Genomic DNA, 24818 nt, shown 5'->3' on the forward strand with positions numbered 1-24818 from the left:
CATTTTTTTCTATAGCAAGACTTCAAGTTGAGGTGAAAAATAGAATTTCAAAGAAAATTGTAATTTTTAGCACAAAAATCGCAATTGTGTTGCTCCGTTGCTAGGGATATGAATTACTCTGTCAACAAATGTCAAACAAATGTTACGTTTTGGTTTTTGCGGAGAATATTGTTGCGTTTTGTGTACAAAGTGAATAAATACGAAATGGACGGAAAAGAATTGACACAAGAAAAGGAAAACCTGTCATCAGATGTAGAAAATGCAGCGTTGGAAGCAGAAAATTTATTGTTGCCACAAAAATCTAGGATGATGTATGAGAAAGAATACCAGTCTTTTAAAAAGTGGAACAGCATTATGAATATCAATGACGTGAGTGAAAAAATACTTCTGGCGTATTTTTCTGAAAAGTCGAAGAAAGAGATACCATCGTCATTATGGTCGTATTATTTAATGCTGAAGCGTACGTTGTGGGTGAATGAAAATTGTGACATTTCTAAATTCAGCAAGTTAACCACCTTACTAAAAAACCTGAGTGGAGGATACAAAGCTAAAAAGTCCAAAATCCTGGAGTCAGATAACATTATTAAATTTCTGACAGAAGCTTCTGATGACGTCTATTTGTTGATGAAGGTTATTGCTATTTTTGGTGTGCATGGAGCGACTAGGTCCGATAAATTGTGCAAGTTAGAAGTGTTTACCGTGGACGACAGAAAATCGGTGATAATCGTTTCATTATCTGATACTAAAACCAAGCTGGAAAGGTCGTTTTGTATTACTGACAAGAAAAGTGGACTGAGTTTCTTGGAAATTGTGAGAAAGTATATTGCCTTGCGCCCCAAAAACGTACCTCACAGTAAGTTTTTTGTAAATTACCGACAGCAAAAGTGTACTACTCAACCAGTGGGTATTAATACTATATAATAATATCCCCAAGAAGATTGCAGATTTTTTGAAACTTGCAAATTCAGAAATGTACACGGGGCATTGTTTCCGTCGTTCTTCAGCTACTATGTTCGCAAATTCTGGAGCTGATCTAGTAAAAGTTAAACATTTAGGTGGGTGGAAATCGTCATCTGTTGCAGAATCTTACATTGAAGAGTCAATAAACAATAAGATTGCTGTATCCAAGTGTATTGGCGGACCAGAAAATCAATCCAGTACCTCGAATCAAGTGTTTAAGCAAACGAGTACAAGTTGTGATGCTCCAAAAATAGATATTTCTAATAATGTTAATTGTAAAATTTCAGTTGTTTTTAATACTTAATATGTTTGAATTTGTAAATTTTATTGAATAAAAAAAAGTTAAAACATTTTATCTACTCTTGCTGTTAAAGTGTCACTTTATCTACCCTTGCGCTTAAAGTGATACTTTATCTACTCAAAACAGTTGTTATAGCAACACTAACATCAACTAGGGAAAAAATAAAAAAAAACATTTTTAAACAAAAATGTTTACAAGCACTTTTTCTGTAGAATGAACTGTTCTCTTAGAAACAGCGCTTGAATCTACAGGTGATTTCAATGTCAGGTACGGGGGCGAAATTAATTTTAAATCAAATTTATATCAACTCGACGGTAAAAATTCAATATCTTTTGATCAGAGTGTCTTATTGACAAAAATTAAATTCCATTTTAAAGATGAAACCATTTTTTACGATTCCCACGAGATTAATAATATTTATTACTTCTATTGATCAGTCACTATGGAATTTTCAATATTAGATGCCATTCTTCAAAACATGTAGCCCGAAAATTAGGCTTTGACTTTTGGCAACAAATATGAGGCATTTGAAATATGCCTAAAAACGCTTAATTTAAACTTTCACATTACAAACAATCTAAAACGTTTAAAACTGCTTCTTTTGATTACACAAGTACATTTTTTGAAACGACACAACTTCCACCTAATACCCTTTTCGAGGAAGCATTTCCCGTGACGTGCGATCGTTTGTGACGTGAATGTTTAAATTTAGCGTTTTTTTTCGGCATATTTCAAATGTCTCACATTTGTTGCCAAAACTCAAATTCGAAATTTCAGAGGTTTTGAAGACTCAACTCTAATAATGAAAACTCTATAATGACAGTTCAATGGAACTGATAAATATTATTGATCTCATGAGAATCGTAAATAATGGTAAAAATCGCTAAATGTTTATTTATTTAACACCTTTCTAGGAACTGACTTCATTAGCAGTAATATATAAAAATTTTATAAAAAAATTGCAGTTTTCGACTTTAAAACTCATTTTGATTTTTGCCGATAGAACAAGATTATCAAAAGATATCGAATTTTTACTGTCAAGTTGATACATATTTTATTTAAAATTAATTTGGCGCCCGTACCTGACATTGAAAATCACCAGTCGCTTCAAGCGTTGTTTCTGGGAGAACAATTCATTCTACAAAAAAAATGCCAATAAACATTTTTGTTTAAAATTATCTCGGCTACATTGTTTATCTGAAACACTTTTTTCTACGGAGTAAAGATTCTTGGAAAATCGATTTTTTTCGTTTTTCCCCACCTACGAGGGGGTATTAGGAAGAAGCCTTGCGGTAAAAGTGGTAAACTTGTTTGCTTCTTTTTTGTGGCCCCAAAACTGACATTCTCACAAAATTCAGCTTGTTTGTATGATTTTTAGAGGTCAAATCTCTGATGACTGGACTAAAAGAGGTCAGCTGTACTTCATTTTTAAAGCTTTACCGACGACTCTCCTGAATCCAAAATTTTTGTTACATAAACTTTAATATTTCATAATTAAAATGGCGTAAATTTCAACCATTAGTTGTTATAAACAAATAAGCTGTGAATTTATCAAAAAATTTGGCTAACTTTGGCCCGAATTGACCTAGGGTAAATTTTTTTCTTTATATAATTGTGAAAATATATTCATACGCTTTCTAAATATGTAAAAATATTTATTTTACGAGCAATAACAAAAAAGTTATTCGATTTGTTTATAAGTAAAAAAATAGCATATTTTTGTAGAATTATTTTTCGATAATAAATAAATTTTTTCAAATTTTTTTTAATATTTTTAAAGACGAAGACCCACTGTTTAATTTAAAAATTGAAAAATTGTTCTAACTGCATTTTTTTCTGACTTATGTTATTGTAAAAAACAACTTTCTAAAACAAACAAATAGTATAAAATTTAAACAATTTTCAACTTTGAGGAAAATTTTAAAGCATTAAACAATTTTTTCAAGAGATATAGATAAATTATTTTTTTTCAAATTTTGCTCTTTTTGCATTTATTTAAACAACAAATACGTATATATTTTTTTGCAAATCATCATTTTTAAGACTTTTGTATGTTCTAAAAGATGGTTATGCAAATCAACCTTCAAAACCTTGTTTTTCAATGATAAAATAAAAACGCCAAAAATTACATTTTTTACACTAATTTGTTTATAAATAAAAATTATCAACAAATCTCACATAGGAAATGGTTAGAATATATTTATGTAAGTATTATACATAAAAAACCCTTTCAATACCCTGGCTTTTTGAGTGTCACGAACATGGTATATTTTTTACCTTATTATCCTGGACTATATTCCTCATGCTAGGATAGTGAAAGAACAATGCGGACTAATGCCATGAAAAGGCAAGCGTGAGCAGATATTGAACACCATATACCAATGCTGCTCTGTTTCGTAGACTATATAAAGGCTTTCGATTCAGTAAAATGGGATCCCCTCTGAAGTATAATGAAAAATATGGAAATACCACCTAGTTACCCTAATTAGAAATCTGTATAATAAAAAGTTAGCCAAAGTTAAAATACACGGAGTATATTCAAATGCGTTCAAAACAAAGAAACGAACTAGATCGGGCTGCATACTATCACCATTATTGTACAAAATATATTCTAAATATATAATGAGAAAAGTACTAGACGAATGGGATGGAGGAATCACTATAGAAGGCAGAAAGATCAGTAACCTGCGATACGCAGATGACAAACTTATACTAGCTTAATGAAGTCGAAATGTTCATCATCACCGAACGGCAAACCCGGATAAGCAAAGAATTCAGACTTCAGATCAACACTGGAGAAACAATAATAATTCGTAGACAGAACAAATAATAATCTTCCGCACATACACCAAGTGCCAAATTTCGAAGTAGTAGACATATTTGTATACTTAAGCTCCCTCATAACTAACGATGGCGATTGTTCCTCGGAAATCAAGCGTAGACTATCAATGGCTAGTCTAAGTTTGTCGGAAAGATTTAACGATAAAGGAATACTAAGCTCAACTTATTCTCATTTCTACAGACGCAGCTGAAACTTGGACTCTCAAAAAAATCGATAAAAGTAAGAATGAAGCCTTCGAAATATGCGTATATAAAAGAATTCTACGCGTGTCCTGGAACAGAACCAACCTATCAATTCTGGAAGAGTTTAATATACAAGAATACATAGCTAGAGGAACGAGGACCATAGATCTATTGGTAGTAGGAGGGGAAAGGTAGAAGACGGAAGACCAAAAAAAAGATCTTCAATACAATGGGCAGACCAGATGAAAACTCTGATGGAAAAATCCCTACATGAAGCCGTCCTCCTGGCATAGGATCGCAGCCAATGGAGACAGCAATCTAACAATATTAAGAATGTCACCACGCCCTGACGAGGGCTCAAGAAATAAGGAGGAGATTGAAAACACCAAATACCAAAACTAGATAAACGTCAGAATAGATGAATAACTTACAGAATCTATAGAAATGGACATCGGAACTCATTGGCCCCTCTGCTCTTCAATTTAATCATGGATAAAGTCATCAGAACTCCCAACAAAGGAAGCGGATACAGAATGGTAAATAAAGAAGTCAACATACTCCGTTAGGCCGATATCGCAATATTGATAGTCCAAGATGAAGATCTATAAAGTGTTATCTACAGATTCAACACACAAGAGCAAAATAATCTATTACGACGATCTCAGAAAACCAAAACAATAGTAATCCGTAATATTCTGGGACTACATTTTCCAACCATGGAAAGCTGGAGAGAGAAGAGAGATATTAAATACCAAATACAAATAAACTGACAGGATGACTTTATAACACTATATTGCGAAACCAACATATTAACACATAAAATCAATAATAATTTATGTACAAGATGTTACAAATAGTAAAGGATAACGATAGATGATAAAGTTATATTACCCAGGAGTCCCACATGAAGAGCATTTCGCTGATAGTGTGCCCCTATCGCACATCAGATGCTATAGGGGGGAAAGGGATGGTCTGAAGAATTGAAGCACGGTGAAGTGATTCCTGTCTTAAACACGAACTAATACACCTGCTCCAATGAATTGTTACACCCGAACGTTATTCTAAGGGGTGAATAAGTCTCACAGGCTGAGTTTAATCAAATTGCTCGCGTGCCATAACACAAAGGCTTTTAGAAACGGCGGAGATGATAACACTGAGAAGAATTACAGAAAATTGAGAAAAAAAGTGAAAACGTCAGGAGGCAATGGGGTACAAGGTATAAACTAGTGGATACTAAACATAAAAAATGGAGAATCGCATATGTAAAATTGGAAATATCAAAGTGGTCAATATAGAATGTTTAAATTTAAACAAATTAAATTTTAATTAAAACAGAAACAAACAAAGAAATAGAAATATAATTTGAAGTAGAATAAACAGTATACTTAGTTTATTTAAAAATGACGTGGTCTAATAGCAAAAAATGTAGAATGAGTAATTCTATTAAGAGAGAGATTATAATATTTGCATCTGAAAAACTAATCGAACCTATAATCTTGTTTATCCGAAACATAATTATTTATCCTATTTGAATTTATTTTTTAAACATTTGTATTAGGTTTTATTTATAACTCACCCTAAATTAAGGATAAATATCGTCGCAATAATTTTTATACACAACATATCTAGTTTTCATCTAAATTATAATAATATTAATTCACACAATTTATAAGAGCATAATTATAAGATTATCATATTTATATACAATTGGTAAAACTCTTATGATCTAGATTAATAAATAAAAAAGGGTACTTGATTATCTTAATTTTGCTTAAATATTCCTGATAAATTTATTTTTTGAAGTATTTGTTATTTAATAATAAAATAATAGTATTCATTGCTTATTGCTAAATGCGATTGTTTTTTATGACATTGAAAATATGGGTGTAACTAGAACACGCGCTGACCTAGTGAAATTTGCAATGTACTTAAAAGTTTATTAAATAATGTGTACAAATTATATTAGTAAAATATTATTATATAAACAAACACGGGACAAACAAAATAACGGGAGTAGATCATTATTATTAAGAATTAAGAGTAAACAGCCGAAGCTAGTATTGTCATCTGGCAACTGGGTACTCTCTCTTTTATTGTACTTAGAGAACCAATAAAGTAATTATGAGTATCCAGTGAGTTCGAGTTAATCAACCCCATGTATGAGGTTAACTACCCCTAGAGTTCTAGTATATGGAACTCTTGATGGAAGCAATCCCATAAACATTATAAGAATATACATTATTATATGGCGATCCTAGACCAGACGGAAATGGAACAGAACAAAGAACATAGTAAGAATAAAGAATAGAGAATAAAGAACAAAGATGTCAAACCAGATATGGAGCTGAAAGTACTGCTATACATAATCACGGCAGTTGTAATATTAAAGTTGAATTGGTCATTATGGAAGGCACACAGGAGGAATTTGAAAAGGGACATCCATCGAGGCATAGTAGCAAGATCAACGGCAAATCCAGACGTTTAAAGTAGTAAGTCTGTATTATCTGTTTTTATGATACTTCCTTGCACGATTTATTGCACATTTTTATGAATGAATAATATAATACATATTTTTTTTAATACGATTAGGTCACTAATTTTTAATAAGACTATATGACCTCCATTTTATATATATTTACCTCAGGATATTCATGTTATTGACATGGTTTTAATCTATTTATTTATCTAAACAGCGATAACATTAATCAAAACAAGATTAACCAATAAGGCCAGAAACCTTATAACTACAGAGGATAGAATCCCAAGAATATCCTAAGACAGTAGAAGAGACAAAAAGATTCGTAGCATTTTGTAACTAATATAGACGTTTGAAATCAAAATTTTGCTGAAATATGCATACCACAGATTATCGAGGAAAGGAGTAAAATTTTTTTGGTCTAAGGAATGTGAATAATCATTCAATAAGCTCAAATCATCTATGATGAAACTACCAATCTTAAAATATCCGGATTTCAGTAAACAATTCATTTTGACAACAGACGCATCCAACGAGAGTTGGTCAGCAATTTTAAGTCAAAACTATAACGGAATAGACCTACCGATAGCATACGCATCAAGAAGTTTTAGTAAAGGAGAATGTAATAAAGCTATAATCATCAAGGAATTACTAGCAATTCATTGGGGAATCAACCATTTCAAATGTTATTTATACGGAGCACCAATATTTTTGGTAAAAACGGATCATAAATCCTTAACACACCTATTTTCAATAAAGGAACCTACTTCAAAACTTACGAGCATCAAACTAGATCTTGGCACAGCTTGATTGGCTGGTAGAGAATGCAGTACGTAAAAAAAAGATATACGTAAATGATATTATTTTTGAATTGTGCACAATTGACGAATTTATAAAAGAAGGAAACAAATTATTAAAAAATATAGAAATATACATATGCGAAGTACCAGAAACGATAGAGGACGACAAAGAAAAACGTAGAAGGAATATCATAGCCACCCGATGTTTGGGGGTCATGTAGAAAATAATAGGTTAATAAAGAAACTAAAGGCAAGATTTAAATGGAGAAACATGAAAAAAACGGGTGTGACAGTCCAGTGGGACTGCCGGTGGAAGTTACATTTCTATACACGCATTCGCCGTTACAAATTTATTTGGGAGTCAATCTGCACAATCATTACATATGTAATTCTATAGGTAAGACATAGCAGAAAGAGAAACATAATTAATAACAACTTACTAACAATGAAGGATTGAATCAATATTTTGATGAAAATATATATTTTTATTTTCATATATGTATGAAAGGAGTTGAATGCAATTTTTTTACACATACTCTGCAGTAAAATTCATTGTTTATTTTGTTATTAATATAATAATACAATACAAATTAAACTGCAATATTCGTAAGTATTTAAAAATGACAATAATGTACATAAAAAATACACTACAATACAATGCAACATAATTCCATATAATAATACAATACAAATAAAAATGCAATCTCCATAAGTATTTAAAAATGACAATAATGTAATAATATTAATAAAAAAGTCCTCCCCGACTGGGAATCGAACCCTGGTCTTCCGCGTGACATTATCTTACATATGTAATGATTTCATAGATTCACTCCCATACAAATTTCCAACGTGGAGTGCGCGTGTAGAAGTATAACTTCAAAAGAGGTAAGAAAATACATTAAACAATGTCATAAATGTCAAATTAACAAACCGAAAAGACTATATGTCGAGGAATTCGTGATATCGGACACTTCTTCAAAACCATGGGTCATAGTGTACATAGACACGATATGTGAATTCCCTAGAAGTAATGAAAGTAATAAAGGGCGACAGGAAAGAAATAAGTCAAAAGCGGCGCCACAACACTTCGAGATAGGAGACCTAGTCCTGGTCAAAAGAGAATAGAATTGTAAGTTTGACAGTCTTTATGCAGGTCCTTTCATAATAACAGAGGTAAATAACGTTAACTGTAAAATTAAGATAGATAACGGTAACATCAAGGAGGTGCATAAAAATAGGCTATACGCTTACAGCCTAGATACACAGTGAATTAGTGATATGTGAAAACGGGAACAATAATATTGATATTGAAATTTTTTTTTGTTACTAAATATAAGGAAATATGTACCAAAAAATTGTACATAATTCTATAAATATATATATATATATATATATATATATATATATATATATATATATATATATATATATATATATATATATATATATATATGTAAATAGTGAATGTAAATAATGTATATATCTACAGTAATCCGTTGATAATAACACGAAAAATTTTCTTCTTTTAGGAAGGGAACAGTAAAAACAGTTTATGTAAATTGATTGAAAACGAATAGTACTCAGAAAATTTTTCTTCTGAGGGATAGGGATGTAGCGGGATTTAATTAAACATCCAGAAATAGTTCAGTAACTCAATTCAGTTTAAAATTTAAAATCCTTTCAATAATATTATTCATTGCTTATTGCTAAATGCGATTGTTTGTTTATGACATTGAAAATATCGGTGTAACTAGAACACGTGCTGACCTAATGAAATGTGCAATGTAATTAAAATTTTATTAAATAATGTGTACAAATTATATTAGTAACATATTATTATATAAACAAACACACGTGAGTTAAATAGCACAAAAATAACAGGGGTAGATCATTATCATTCAGAATTAAGAATCAAGAGTGAACAGTCGAAGCTAGTGTTGTCATCCGTCAACTGGGTACTCTCCATCGAGTTAGAATCTATAGAGAAGCTATGAGCATATTAACGTATGTACTAAAAACGGCGTAGGTAGGCGTGGCTAACTGTGATATCAATATGGCGGTGGGATCATGGCCGGACTCAATAATATTAAAACTACTATAAAAATATGACTAGTTATTCAGAAGATTTAATCATAATCTAAAAAAGTGCAATACATTTTTAATAAACTATGATTTATTTATCCCGCGGTAAACACTAAAAGCACGATATATTATACATAAAGATAAATTAATACAGTCAAATACTATTAATTTATTCTCTGAAGTACGGGCCATTACTTTGTTTACATATTTGTATACTAACCTGTAGAACGTTATTCCTGAAGATTTTTTATTAACATTGCTTCTGTCACTGCAACTACGTTGAGAACAAGAAACCATTATTATGCACTATCACAATATATTATTACAGTTTCTATAAAAGTATTATAAAACTAAAAATATTCGAAAAACAACAAACGTAAATAAATATATACGATCTGTCAAAAGTGGCAAAACAATATGGCCGAAGTGAGGTCGTTTTTAGTCACGTGATGCCCTCTCCATAGATTCTAACTCGATGGTACTCTCCCTCTTATTGTACTTAGAGAACCAATAAAGTAATTACGAGTATCCAGTGAGTTCGAGTTAATCAACCCCATGCAGGAGATAAACTACCCCTAGAGTTCTACTATCTGGAACTCTTGATGAAAGCAATCCCATAAAAATTATACGAATATACAAGATTATTATACTTGGCCTCGATCTTGTAAGCAAATAGCCATGCTTTGAGTTGAAAATTCTGAGAATGATATCATCTTCTGATGTTTGTGTATGAGTAAGATGAAGGCTGCTTCTTTGATTTTATCTCTTTACTGTCTGTTTCTTTCATGACTATTGATGCATTTTTCCATTCTACTCTGGGCTCATTGTCTTAGGTATGTTGGCATATCTGGGATCTGTCGAAGTCTCTATTGTAAGTGCATGATTCATACTCGTTAATCCTCACAGTGTTTTCTAATAAACCCTTTACATATAGTATTGTTGTCATCTTTAAATCCCCTTCTTGTGAGCATTTCTAGATTGCTTATGGTATTGTTGTTTCCTTTCTTCAATGATGTAAAATTCCACCTTTTTTGTTGTTAAAACCTTTGTTAGCAGGTATTTTTCTTCCTGAAATGTATTTTCATTATAGAAGGGGTTTAAGCCTTTATAATGTATCATCATTATTTGATCATTCCCTTTTTGATATTTATGTTGTGGTTAGAGTGATAATTTAAATATCTGTTGGAGGTTTCCTGTATACTTTGGTTGCATACTCTGTATCTACATTTGTGATTACGACATCCAGAAAAGGTATTTTTTATCGTTTCTGGTCTATGAGGCCAAATAGACAACACATAATTTATATTGTCTAATGTATATGAATACTTCAATCTAGAAAACCCATTTGTGGGAATTAAATCATGGAATCCAACAAAATAATAATTCATCTCCAGGGATGGACTGTACACCATACTCTATGCTATATTTTTTGCCTACAGAATACAAATCATTATTATTACAAATTTTTAACAATATATGGCAAAATGATAATTTAATTCCTAAAACATAGAAGGACTATATTGTATTGCCTATAAAGAAGTCAGGAAAACCAGAAAACAACGTTTAGTCTTCTTCTTCTTCCTATGCCGTCCCCATTAACGGAGGTTGGCGACCACATTTTTAAAAGCTTCTCTGTCTTTTGCAACGTGGAATAATTCGTCTACAGTCATGTTTGTTCAGTCTCGAATATTTCGCAGCCATGACTTCCTCTTTCTACCTATTCCCTTTTTGACTCTACCCTGCATGATGACCTGCAGAAGACTATATTTATTATTTCTCAGTATGTGTCCAAGGTATGCAGTCTTGCGTACTTTTATCGTTCTCAACAATTTTTTGTCTCGACCCATCCTTCTCAGCACTTCCTCATTGGTGACCCTGGCAGTCCATGGAATTCTCAACATTCTCCGGTATATCCAAAGTTCAAAGGCTTCAATCTTCTTAACTCTTTGCGCTTTTAGTGTCCATGTTTCTACCCCGTACAATAGTTGCGACCAGACGTAACATTCAACAAACCTCAGTCTCAGTGCAGTATTCAGATTTTTGTCACAGAACAATTGCTTGAATTTTAAGAACGCTGCCCTTGCCATTTCTATTCGTACCCGGATCTCTTGGTCTTGGACGTTTAGTCTTACCGAGTCTGAATATATCCTACCCAAATCTCAATACAGCTTCAAGAAATTTACGTCTACACAAGATGCTCTCACTTCACTAGTTTCTTCTGTCGAGTCAATTTCACAAATCAATCGTCAATAGCTGAAGCATTCATAGCTCTGCGTTTGTTTAATAACATAAATTTAGATATTCTTTACAAGAAATTGTTATAAATATCTGGGAATGTCAGTTAAAATGTCAAATTTCAGTATATTCTTGTAGACGAAGAGATGGAGTTACTTAAAAATAAATGAGAAGCTTTTACCACCAAGACTTTTTTTACATCTTTAAAGATAAGAAGGAAAATCTACATAGACACCTGTGACTCACCCAGGTTGTGCCGAGATGCCCGAGAGAGTTAGACCTTTAACACTTCGTCCCGTCACACTCCGAGACGGTCAGCGTCTAACTAAAAATATCTCCTCTGTCGCTCCAAACATCAGGATGGAAGGGCTAGTTAAGGCAAAACATCTCTCCTGATGCCCTGCTATCACTCGATTCCCATTCTTTCTCCCACAAATTCATCGGGAAAATCACAGCCACACGAACCACCAAAGACTTTCAACCCTCTGCCTTACCGAGGCTGCCATCTCTTACTACCAAGGCTAACGAATATAGTATACCACAGGGTAGGATTTTGATACCACTTCTCTTTTCATTGTATAATGTAGACCTAGAGTAGATAGTACCTCCACACTCTAATATATTACAGTTTGCAGATGATGTTCGGTTGTATACCTCCCATGCTGCCCTAGATATTTGTAGAAGTCTAATCGAATTTACACTCGATTTTATAAAAAATTATTACCAAACTTAAGGAAACTTCAAATTAGGAAAAATAGAATTTCCAATCAAAAATTGTGTAAAATATTTTAGCACATATTTGTATCATAAACTGTTATGGAAGAATCAAATTTATTATATTATAAAAAAATCGGAAAACTCCATATCCTTAGAGTATTTTGTAGAAATGGTTGGGGAGCTGCCCCGAATATTGCATTGCTATTCTACAGCTCAATGATTCGACCAATTTTCGACTATAGCTGTCATTTATATGGGCCCGCGTCAACAGAATATCTTAATAAAATTGTAATAAAAGAATAAATGTTTGAGGCTCTGTGTTGGTTACTTAAAATCTACTGTTCTAAAGCTATTTTTTGTGACATCTTAAAGTAATTACTATTTTAATGGGAATAAGCCACAATTGAAATTAAAAAAAAAGTTTATTGGCGTATCAATTTCCACTTCGGACATCGTTATCAGTTTTTGATAACGCTTTTATAAAGTGTTAAATATTTTAAATGTATGCTGTTGCTAACACAGGGTTTCTTATTTTAGTTTTTTTGTATTATTTAAACTTTTTCGTGTCTGTTTTTTAGGTAGGACTTTAGGAGGTAATAAAATGTCTGATATTATGGAGGACTCAAGACCTACCTGAAACATATCCAACATTCATCTACAACCACACTACAACTACAGCAACAAGCTATTTTTTTTTTCAACTGCATGAAGCCTACATTAAATAATTACATAAAGCCATAAGCATTATTGCCATAAGTATCATTTACATATTTTGTACAGTTTTAGGCAGGATTTATTTTTTTATGACTATAACAAGATGTTATTTCATTTTTAATGTATAATAAATGTAGTTAGTTAATATCATCTTTTATTTGTCCCTACCTTTTTTCTTTGTTCAGACTTACACTTGAGAGATTAGAGCTAGTCGAAGCTCAAAACATTTGGCTCCCAACGTTAGTTGGAGTTATATTATTACACCTTATTAACTATTAGAAATCTGGTTTCCTGGCACATTTCCTCAACGATAGATTGTCAGATAAAGTGATTTAGAAGCGCCACCAAAAATCTAAGTATAAACCACTTGAGTTTTATTTTTGGAGAGATGATGTCTGTATCTTCTAAATTATTGATTTTACAAACAAATACCAAGAGATAAAAAAAGTTGTAAAATAGGTATTTTATTCTATTGACGTCTATAATTCGCATTTTTAATCCACAATTATAGTACAAAAAAGTTGGGGGGGGGGGGGGGAAAGGTTTGGAGACCCCTTAAAATCTAGAAAAATCGAGAAAAAATGTTTTCGCTACTTATTTTCGACTTATTTTCATCCCTAAAAATTGTGGTATAATTTATGACCAATCTTTTGTGACACCCTGCATACATCTACCTTTAAACGTTAAACTTAAATACAGAGAGTGTAAAGTAAGTTGCCATTTGTAACCTTTGTAGACAATGTGATACACCTCTATATACACAGTAGATACAGTTGAATTTTGCAGCGAAGCGTTTGCGCATACCTTTTAGTAAGAGTACGTGTGTATGTGACTGGTATAATACCGAGATTATTATGTCTCCAGGGTAACAATAGTTTTTTAAAAAATTTTTAGGAAGAATTATCGTCATTGAAAATGAGGATGAAATTATATCGAACGCAAGTAATAAATTATCTAGGATGTTTCCCGACCACAAAGAACTACAAGATATAATTGCACATTTTTTGGAGAGTGAAGATACTGTGATGACTCTAAAGAAAACAAAGAAGAAGATCTAGATCAAGAAATTAGAAAGTATATACTAACCATGCCCATTGAATTCGATGAAGACGTCTCAGAAGACGAAAAAGATAAAAGAAATAAAGAGGAAGGAAATCTACAACAGATTCAGAAGGATCCTAAGAAAGATACAAAGGTGCTGAAAAAAGATAAAAATATTTAATCCGAAAAAAATTGACGAAAAAGTGGCTGGTCAATTTGACGAAAAAGAGCCTATAAACCTAAAATTATTCTTCCTTATAACAAAGCAAAAGAAGTTGTGAATACAGCATATAAACTCGCTAAAGAATATAAGGTATAAAAAACTTCAAACCGCTGTACAATATTGATATTCTCTCATTCTCTAATCTTATCGATATGGCTACTCAGATGATCTGGTTAGAAAAAAACTATCAATAAGATTAAAATGTTTATTTTGTAAATATCCAAGGAACTTATAAAAAAAAATATGCGTTATCTTCACTACTTTTTAACCTTGTATTAGAGAAAGCCATGAGGTCGGCCGAAATAAAAACAGAATTGCTACCGGTTCAAGGTCCCAAGCTATTACTCGCATATGCAGATGACATAGATCTCTTGGAGACTCCATCCTATCCACGAAAGACATCTTCAACAAGGTGGAAGGAGCAACAAGTGAAGTAGGGCTGAAGATTAATGAAGAGAAGACGAAATATATGTGTATAAATAGAACGACACGAAGAGACAGATGTTACTGAGGAAATAAAAGACAGGATCCAATCTGCAAACCGCTGTCTATTCGCACTGGATAAGCTCATAAAATCAAAAAATCTTACAAGAAATTCAAAGATCAAAATCTATAAATCCATCGTCAGAACTGTAATAACATACGGATGCGAAACGTGGACCATGACCAAAGCAAACGAAGAAAAGCTCAGACGCTTTGAACGAAAAATACTTAGAAAAATTTTCGGACCTCGCCATGACATCACCACAAACCAATATAAGATCAGAACGAATATCGAATTAAAAGCACTCTACAATGACGCCGATATTGTCCAAGAGATTAAATCACAGAGGCTAAAATGGGCAGGCCACGTGCACAGACTGCATAACGATAGACTTGTAAAACTGGTATGGGAAGAGATTCCCACAGGCAAAAGACCACTCAGACGTCCCAGAATGCGATGGAGAGATAACATCCAAGCAGATCTCCGGAAAATGAACATTCCATTAGACCCTAGGTTGATGGAAGACCGAACAAATTGGAAAAAAGTTGTACAGTCAGCCAAGACCCACCCAGGGTTGTAGCGCTACGTGATGATGATGATGAACTTATAAAAAAATACATTCAGCCATTATAATAATAAATATTTTCCAAAGAATAAAAAACGTCATATAACAGGCGTGATCTCAGAATTTTTAAATATTTTTTTTTCTTCCTCAGAGTTTCCCTTTTCAGGGGTAGCTGTTCCTTACTCTTCGTCGTTACTCATTTCTGTTTATCGGGTCTTCTTCACCTAAATCGTTCTCTCTTAAGTCCTCTTTCACACAGTCCTTCCATCTTCTCCTCGGTTTTCCTCTACCTCTTTTTTAATCAACTTCTAACATTTCTATCCTTCGTCCTACATAGTTTTAGGCCCATATTTATAGTCGATGCTCAAGTATCGGTCGATGCTTGAGGTCGACCTTGAATGAAATTTGTGTTCTATAAACCGTTCTCAAGTACGAAATCGAGCTTGAGTACGCAGAAATGACAGCTCGTACTCAAGCATCGGATCGACCTGCCTTGAGCACGGGATCCTAACCTAACTTTTGTTGTTTATATTTGTTAAATTTGTTTTCCGATTCGCTTCCAATATATTTTTTTTGTTTTTCTCATTACAATAAAAAATGTATGACGAAGTTGAAGAATTTTTAGAGTTTATTGATCATATTGAAGAAGGAAATCAGCCGGAACGTATACCAAAACGATATATTCGTGATATGGAAAATCCCATGGAGTTTTACCGCGATGTTGAATTTCGTCAACGGTATCGTTTCAACAAAGATACCGTTGCAGATACCATTCTGCCTCTGGTATTTGAAGGTCTACGAAAAGCAGACAATCGTGGTTTACCAATACCTCCAATATTACAATTGTTAATTTGTTTAAGGCCCATATTTATAGTCGATGCTCAAGTATCGGTCGATGCTTGAGGTCGACCTTGAATGAAATTTGTGTTCTATAAACCGTTCTCAAGTACGAAATCGAGCTTGAGTACGCAGAAATGACAGCTCGTACTCAAGCATCGGATCGACCTGCCTTGAGCACGGGATCCTAACCTAACTTTTGTTGTTTATATTTGTTAAATTTGTTTTCCGATTCGCTTCCAATATATTTTTTTTGTTTTTCTCATTACAATAAAAAATGTATGACGAAGTTGAAGAATTTTTAGAGTTTATTGATCATATTGAAGAAGGAAATCAGCCGGAACGTATACCAAAACGATATATTCGTGATATGGAAAATCCCATGGAGTTTTACCGCGATGTTGAATTTCGTCAACGGTATCGTTTCAACAAAGATACCGTTGCAGATACCATTCTGCCTCTGGTATTTGAAGGTCTACGAAAAGCAGACAATCGTGGTTTACCAATACCTCCAATATTACAATTGTTAATTTGTTTAAGATTTTATGCTACATCTAATTTTCAGGTTGTATCTGGTGATTTGCGGGGTATTAGTCAATCGACAATAAGCAACACCATTAAAAAGGTATCAATATTAATAGCTCAACGTTTAAATGATTTTGTAGGGTTTCCCCGTACTGGACAAGGATTTAGGAGGAATATAACAAGTTTTTATGAGGTTGCCTATTTTCCAAATGTTTCTGGGTGTATTGATTGCACCCACATCAAGATATCTAATCCAGGTGGTAATAATGGGGAAGTATTTCGTAATAGAAAAGGCTTTTTTTCATTAAATGTGCAGGTATAGATTGATCTTTCTTATCCAGGCCCTCATTATATAAATAAATTGCAGGTTGTTTCAGGTCCTAGAAGAGAGATTATGGATATTGTTGTTCGACATCCCGGATCAAGTCATGACAGCTTGATATTTGATCGAAGTGCATTACGAGTTAGAATGGAAAGAGGTGAAATTCCAGGATTATTAATAGGTGACAGTGGATATGCATGCAGACACTATCTACTTACTCCAGTATTACAGCCAGGTATTTATTGATAATTGGCTAAAAAATAGGTTATTTGATGGATATCTCTTTTTAGGTAATGATCAAGAAAATAGGTATAATAGTGCACATATAAGAACAAGAAATGTTGTTGAAAGGCTATTTGGAACCTGGAAAAGACGGTTTCCTTGTCTTCAACGAGGTCTACAAACTAAATTAAATACATCTCTTGCAATAATATGTGCTACAGCAGTACTTTATAATATAGGTTTACGAGAAAATAATAATGATGATGATGATTTTGTAGAAAATATTGATGTGCCAGTAAATAGAAATGTTAATGATGTGGAACGAGGTTTAAATTTTAGGAGACATTTTATTCACCAATATTTTGCATAAGAATTAAAATACATTATTGAATACTTATCTTATTATAGGTAGATATATGTTAGCATCATCATTAGCTTGATAACACTTTTTATTCATGATTTGTTCTTTTAATTTTTAAAATTTCAATATTTAATTGTATTCCTTATATCTAACCTTTGTTCAATTGGCATTTGTTTGTTTAGTTTGAGAATACATTATTGAATACTTGCATTATGTTAGCTGTAGTATGTTTTATCTTATTTCTCAAAATATCAGCATCATTATAATTAGCTTGATTACACTTCTTGTTCATGATTTGTTCTTCCAATTTTTTATTTTTAAAATTTCAATAGTTTATTTCATTGCTTCCTTATACACAAGCTTTTTTCAATTGGCATTTGTTTGTTTAGTTTGATAATACATTATTGAATAGTTGTATTATGTTAGATGTAGTATGTTTTATCTTATTTCTCAAAATGTCAGAATGATTATCATTTAAAATTTCAATATTTTATTTTATTTCTTTCTTATATCTAATCTTTGTTCAGTTCAATTCAAAGTTGTTTATTTTAAGAATACATTATTGAATACTTATATTATGTTAAATATAGTATGTTTTTGTCTTATTTATAAAAATGTATTTTTTTATGTTTTAATTTAAAATAAATGAGGGTTTTTCACTCACTATGCTCAGACAACTTAAGCAAGTATGTCTTTACTGAGTACAAGGAGTTTCCCTCCTTTTAATTAAGTGTTTATTCCTTTCATAAAACCTTTCCTTACCAAATAAAAATTATACAAATTTAGAATATTAATATTCTTTATTTAAAAAATTATACAGTTATAATTAAATACAATATAAAATAGATTATTTTATTTTATTTTATAGCTTCATCAGGAGTAAACTGTAAAACAATTAGAACATTACAAAAAAATGATGTAATTATATATATATATATATATATATATATATATATATATATATATATATATATATATATATATATATATATATATATATATATATGTATATATATATATATATATATATATATATATATAAACAAAGAAAACAGTTTATTAGGGATGCAGTCAGTAGGTTTGGCCAGGATGTTATAGAAACACTCTTTTGACTTTTGGTCGAGCTTTCGGAATTACTTTATTCCTTCTTCAGGACACTGTAATTAGAAGAAAGTGTAAATATTTACAACATATCTCAAATTATCATTACAACTTACTAGTCGTTGAGATTATCTGTGTAAAGCTACGACACTCAACATTGAAAACACACATATAAATAATTTCCCTAATAAACTGCTTTCTTTGTTTATATAGACAGTCAATAATATCCAGTATTTCTTATATATATATATATATATATATATATATATATATATATATACATATGTATATATACATATGTATATATACATGTATATATTGCAGTGGCAGCAATTTACTAAAAATTATGCAAACTCAGTATTTTAATAATTTTCAGTAAACAACATAAAAATATGATCTATGTAGCAATCAATACTTAAAAAAACTGAAAGAGAAACATACATATTCTAAAAACAAAAGACTATACAACAAATAAAAAGGTAAAACCATATCTTACCAGCTGAAATTAAAATATTAAGAACCTTAAATCTACATTAAATACTATCTAGAAATAAAATAAACAGGAAGGATAATAGAAAGAAAATAACCATGATTTTACAACACAAAGTATATTTTTTTTTTTTTATTTTATTTTCGTCTTTATAGAGGGGGGGTCTGAAATCTTCAAAAGACATCTCAGTCCAGGACGCCGCCTGACTGACCTTAGTGCAGGATTCATTCTTCGTAGTCCCAGCGATAGTTCCCGAGGTACTTTAAAACGCCCTCTCGTCGCTGATTCTACGTCAAATGCCTACCTGCTAAAACAGACCCTCCTCTGACATTCAGTGCTCCGAAAGTGAAAAGGCCACTGTAGGACTGAGTTAACACTATCTTCAGTTGGGAATAAGCCACAATGTTTATTTATATGTTATAGTTACTGATGTTTTGATGTCTATGACCAGATATTGTTACCAAAAATACAAAATTGTGATTTATTTTCTGAAAATAAATCACAATTTTGTATCTATGATAACAGCCCTCTGGTCATATAGATTGAAAAAAATCAGTAAATAAAATATGTAAATAAATATATTGTGGCTTATTCCTAACATTCTCTCTAAAAATGCAGAGTACCCAACAAAGGAAAAAGATCTTCTAGCGCCTGAAAATATACAATTAATTATAGCCAAATTCTAGTAACAAGTCAAACATGATAAAATCTATAATTACCCTTTTTTATAGTCTATTAACTTCAATGAAGCTAATTCAGCTTCATCAGTAGCTCTCTGCCTCTCCTTCTCAGCTGCTTCTCTTAAGGCTTTTGCCCTCAGCATATCTTCTTCCAAAATCTTCATTTTCATCCTGTGAATCTCGTCTTGCTGTCTGATGGTATCCCTCATTTTCTTGGACCGTTGTTTATTTTCAGACAATATTTGTGGTATAGCACCCAGTGCCCTACTAGAAGTAGGAGTGTTTGCTAAAATTGATATTATTGTTAAGTACATATGGCTTTAACTACATTTAAAACACTTACCACTTTGAAGCACATCATCATCATCCTCTTCTGTATGAACAGCAGGTGTCACACTACAAGTATTACCTGAAACTATTATTAAGTGTACAGGAAGACTGCTCAAAATTATTACATCATACTTACATAACAAGTCCATTTCTTTGTACTCTGTAGTGGGAAAGAAGTGAGGGGGGTCAGAGGCTACTGATGGTCCTGCTATTGAGCTTCCTAGCTGGTTGAACTGTTTTTGGCCTACAATTATACTATGAGTAAAGCACAGTTACAAATTTAGTACATTTACCTTTTTCAAAGACTGCTGTGCTATCAAAAGAACAGTCGATGCTGACGTCTATATTGAGACCAGCCTCTTCAACTAACTCCAGCACTGCATCACACTCTGGCTTCATCGGGGGACCACCACCTGTAGCTAACATGCTGTGACGCAGTGCTGTTGTTTCTTTGCGTTTCCTATGATAAAAAAATTATTGGTCAATACTTAAGCATTTGCTTAAACTAATAAAAGTATTCTACCTTTGTTTTAGGTTGTTCCACAATTTTCGAAGCTGGTCGCTGGTCCTGATGTTGTTGATCTCAGGCTGGCAGTTATAATTTCTTGTTATTAACTCCCAAGCCATCTTTTTCTCCATTGTCGAAGCACCGTCTGTCCTTTTATTCTCTACCACACCGTTTTCAGTTACCAGCTGGATTAGGAGAACTTTTTCCTTTGTTGAGTAAGGTGCATATTTCATGCCATTTCCACTCATCTAAAATTTAGATAACCAATTTATTTAGCGTACGGCTTATACAGACAATATAATTATAATGATTGTAACGCATTACACACATATAAATATATCCAAAAACAAATATACATGTAAGCATATATTGAACATCTAAAATTATGCCTCAGACACAGTAACAAAATGGAAATTAATTCTCTAGAATAAATATTTTTTATAATATATTACATACCTTAAAATAGTTAATCCAATATTAATTTCAAACACAAAATATTAATACCAAACACAAAATTTCAGTAAGTATACTATACTATAAACCAACTTTGCGCGGGCTAAAGCATAAACTAAATTTGGCGCTAAAAGTTTAGTCACAATTATGATATAATTGACAGAATCTTCTTTTTATTCGATATTTATTCGAAACTTACTTTTACTGTACTAATTTTTCGTGCTTGAGATCAACCTTGTACGAGAATACCCGAAGTATCGTTTATAGAACACAACAAATACTTGAGCATGACTTTGACGTAAGTTCGACTTGGCGGAGCACATGCTCAAGCACGGGCTTGAGTACCGACTATAAATACGGGGCTTAATCTCTACGTCTGACATAACCAAAACATTGCAGTCTTTGTTCTTCCCTAATCAACCCGTTTCTCATCCTTTTCATTTTAGTCTTACCCATCATCCACCGTAACATTTTTATTTCAGCTACCTCAATTTTTTCTTTTCCTGGATCTTCTTTACAGCCCACACTTCACCGCCGTATACCAACGCAGGTCTCACCACACTCTTGTATATCTTTCCTTTCAGCCCTTCTCCGATTTTTCGATTACAAAGAAAAGAAAAATATACGTAAAATGTAATAATTTTGAGAGTCTAGAACTGCGAGATAGTTCGTGTAAATTGTGCAGATGGTATGTCGTCATCATCAGTGGCATCACAGCTCGTTATGAGCCAAAACCTTCTTCAGAACAATCCTTCATTCACCCCTGTCTCTGGCAACTCTTCTAAATGCTATAACTCCAATAGATTTTAAATCGTCATCTAAGTTAAGTTGAGTTGTTATTAAGGGTAAAGACACACACAGCTGTTTTAACCGAAGCGTTTAACGCGTCGGTAGCTTCATCAAAACACAATAAACACCCCAAGCCTCCCGTTTTTAAAACAGATGCGATTCTAGACATGTAGCACCAACCGACCCTGTTTTAAAACCGCTTTGGAAAAAGATGCAGTCAGAATCGCTGTGTATGTTTTACACCATTATAATTCAATGCATGATGCAACGACTCGGGCACCGATGCGTTTAACGCTTCGGTTAAAACCGATGTGTGTGTCTTTACATCTGTTAGTATTAATCAGTAGGATGTATTTTGTAGTTATGTTTAGGTTTGTTATAGATTTTTTTTTTAACCTATTCTCTATCCTTCCATTGTTGGATGTAGGTCTCCCCCAGTTCTCTCCATCTTTCCCTATCTTGAGCTGTTCTCTGCCATGTGGGACCTCCTTGTTTCCTGATGTCATCTTTCCACCTCATCTGTGGTCTGCCTCTTGATCTCTTTGCATTGTATGGACGCCACTTTCCGATGTCATTGTTCCATCGTCCGTCTTGGAGACGTTCATTGTTCTGGTTCTGATCCACTGGTTACGTTTTGTCTCTCCATCGCTCTTTGTGCCTTCCTTGTCCTATCAAATTTGGCCTGTGTAAATGTCCATGTCTGTGCTCCGTAGGTGAGCACCGGTATTATATAGGAGTTATATACCTTGCTTTGTAAGTATAGAGGAATTGTTTGATTTTTTAGAACGTAAGAAAGTTTGCCGAACGCTGCCCATCCCATTCTTACTCGTCTCGATATTTCGGCTGTTTGATTTTCTCTGTTAGCTCTGATTGCTTGTCCTAGATAGATATACTCATTTACCTGTTCTATTTTTTCTGTTTGTATTTTTATTGCCTCTTGGTCTTCCGTGTTTGTCATTACTTTTGTTTTGTTGGAGTTAATTTTTAGGCCTTTTTGCAGTGATTTTTCATGAAGTTCATTCAGCATTAATTCTAGTTCTTGTCGTTCCGAGGAGATCAGGAGTATATCATCCGCATATCTAAGGTGATTTAGGTACTTTCCGTTAATACATATTCCTCTGTTTTCCTTGTCGAACTCCTCGTTTAACTTTTATATGATCCGTTATTAATTTGTCGTCCAAAATTACGGTCATGCATGGGCGCCCATAGGGGGGGGGGCAAGACGGGGCAGTTGCCCCCCCCCCCTATCATTAGTAATATTATTTAAAAAATCAGTATGTATGTAAGTATATTTAAAAAAAATACATTATTTACGCATATTGTGGCGAGAAACTTGCAACAATACCTCAAAACAGCAAACAACCGGAAACTAATCTAGCGAAATACCGAGAAATGCGGTAGGTACTTCCTTAACAATGCCTCGAATGTAGCTACCTACCATAATAATATTGTACAATACAAAGAGGGATTTTGAGATGTCGTAGGTATTAAGCCTTAATTGGTAGAAAGTGTACCTGTACCAACAATTTTAAACTTTATTTCGTCCCATGTCAAATGCAAAATTTACTCTCACAAAAAAATATCCGCTTAATAAATGCTACACGTTTTTACTTGTTTGACTTAAATATTTGGTATAGTGGCCTAGTAAATTTTATTGAAATCAAAAATGTTTTAGAAACAATAATAGCAGATAACAAATTTAATTGCTCAACAAGATCAAGAGCACAGCAGCTTTCATGTGCTACATCTGATTCCACTTTTATAATTTCCCTAAATTTGATTTCCCAATATTCTTCTTTCTTAGAACCCATAGTAAACATTTTACAAACTAAATCAATAGATATGCTGGCAGTTAAAAATCATATACAGTTATTTCTTGATATAATAACAAAGCACAGACAAGAAGCGGAAACAACTTTTAAAACAATTTTTGAAAAGAGTACAAATGATGCCGAATCTCTAAGTATTACCCTTGAAAAACCACGAATTGCTCCTAGAAAGCAAACACAACGGTCAAACCATGCGGTTAATTCCGCTGAAGACTTTTTTAGAGTGTCATTATTTATTCCGTACCTAGACTCTTTAATTAGTTCTCTTGGTGTCATATTTTCAGAAGACAATGATCCTGGTATGTTATTGTATAACTTGCATCCCAAAAACATAATAAAATTAACTGAAGAAGACCTCGCCAAAATAATAGAAATCATAAATAATTTATACAAAATTACTAATCTAAAAGAACAAGCATCATTGTGGCTCTATTATTGGAAAAATCAAACCACTTTAGATGTAAAAGATATTTCAATGATAGAGCTACTAGACCATTGCTTATTTTACCCAGCTATAGCCCAAGCTATAGAAATTTCTCTGTGCCTTCCTCCCACTACATGCACGATTGAAAGATCATTTTCAACTCTTCGAAGGGTTAAAACCTGGATTAGGTCCACTATAAGTGAACAAAAATTAGATGGACTATGTATGATGAGCGTTCATAGAAATAAAATAGAAAACAATCGAAATAATTTTATTAAAAAAGTAATAGATGAGTTTGGACAAAAGCCCAGAAACCTTCAGTTTT

The 24818-nt window shown here is 32.6% G+C and overlaps 2 protein-coding genes across 3 annotated transcripts in view; both read right to left on the minus strand.

Moving 5' to 3' along the window:
- LOC140437221 (myrosinase 1-like) overlaps positions 1-5994 on the minus strand; it is a 31497-nt gene extending 25503 nt beyond the window's left edge. Inside the window, exon 1 of the mRNA XM_072526598.1 lies at positions 5862-5994. Within this exon, the coding sequence (XP_072382699.1) occupies positions 5862-5908 (47 nt within the window). The 5' untranslated portion in view covers positions 5909-5994. The remainder of the gene's footprint in view (positions 1-5861) is intronic.
- A 13636-nt stretch (positions 5995-19630) lies between these two features.
- Positions 19631-21811, minus strand: LOC140436033 (uncharacterized). 2 transcript variants are annotated; one of them, XM_072524746.1, is made up of 7 exons: positions 21455-21811; positions 21014-21246; positions 20784-20950; positions 20627-20734; positions 20504-20575; positions 20200-20446; positions 19631-20131 (listed from the first exon to the last, which is right to left on the minus strand). In XM_072524746.1, the coding sequence occupies exons 2-7, from the start codon at positions 21244-21246 to the stop codon at positions 20125-20127; spliced, it is 834 nt and encodes a 277-aa protein (XP_072380847.1). In that variant the 5' UTR covers positions 21455-21811; the 3' UTR covers positions 19631-20124. The 2 variants fall into 2 exon arrangements, with proteins under 2 accessions (XP_072380847.1, XP_072380846.1); XM_072524745.1 differs by having other exon boundaries at positions 20504-20734.
- Positions 21812-24818: the final 3007 nt, after the last annotated feature.

The sequence above is a fragment of the Diabrotica undecimpunctata genome, chromosome 3 (genome assembly GCF_040954645.1).
Source record: "Diabrotica undecimpunctata isolate CICGRU chromosome 3, icDiaUnde3, whole genome shotgun sequence".
NCBI lineage: Eukaryota > Metazoa > Arthropoda > Insecta > Coleoptera > Chrysomelidae > Diabrotica > Diabrotica undecimpunctata.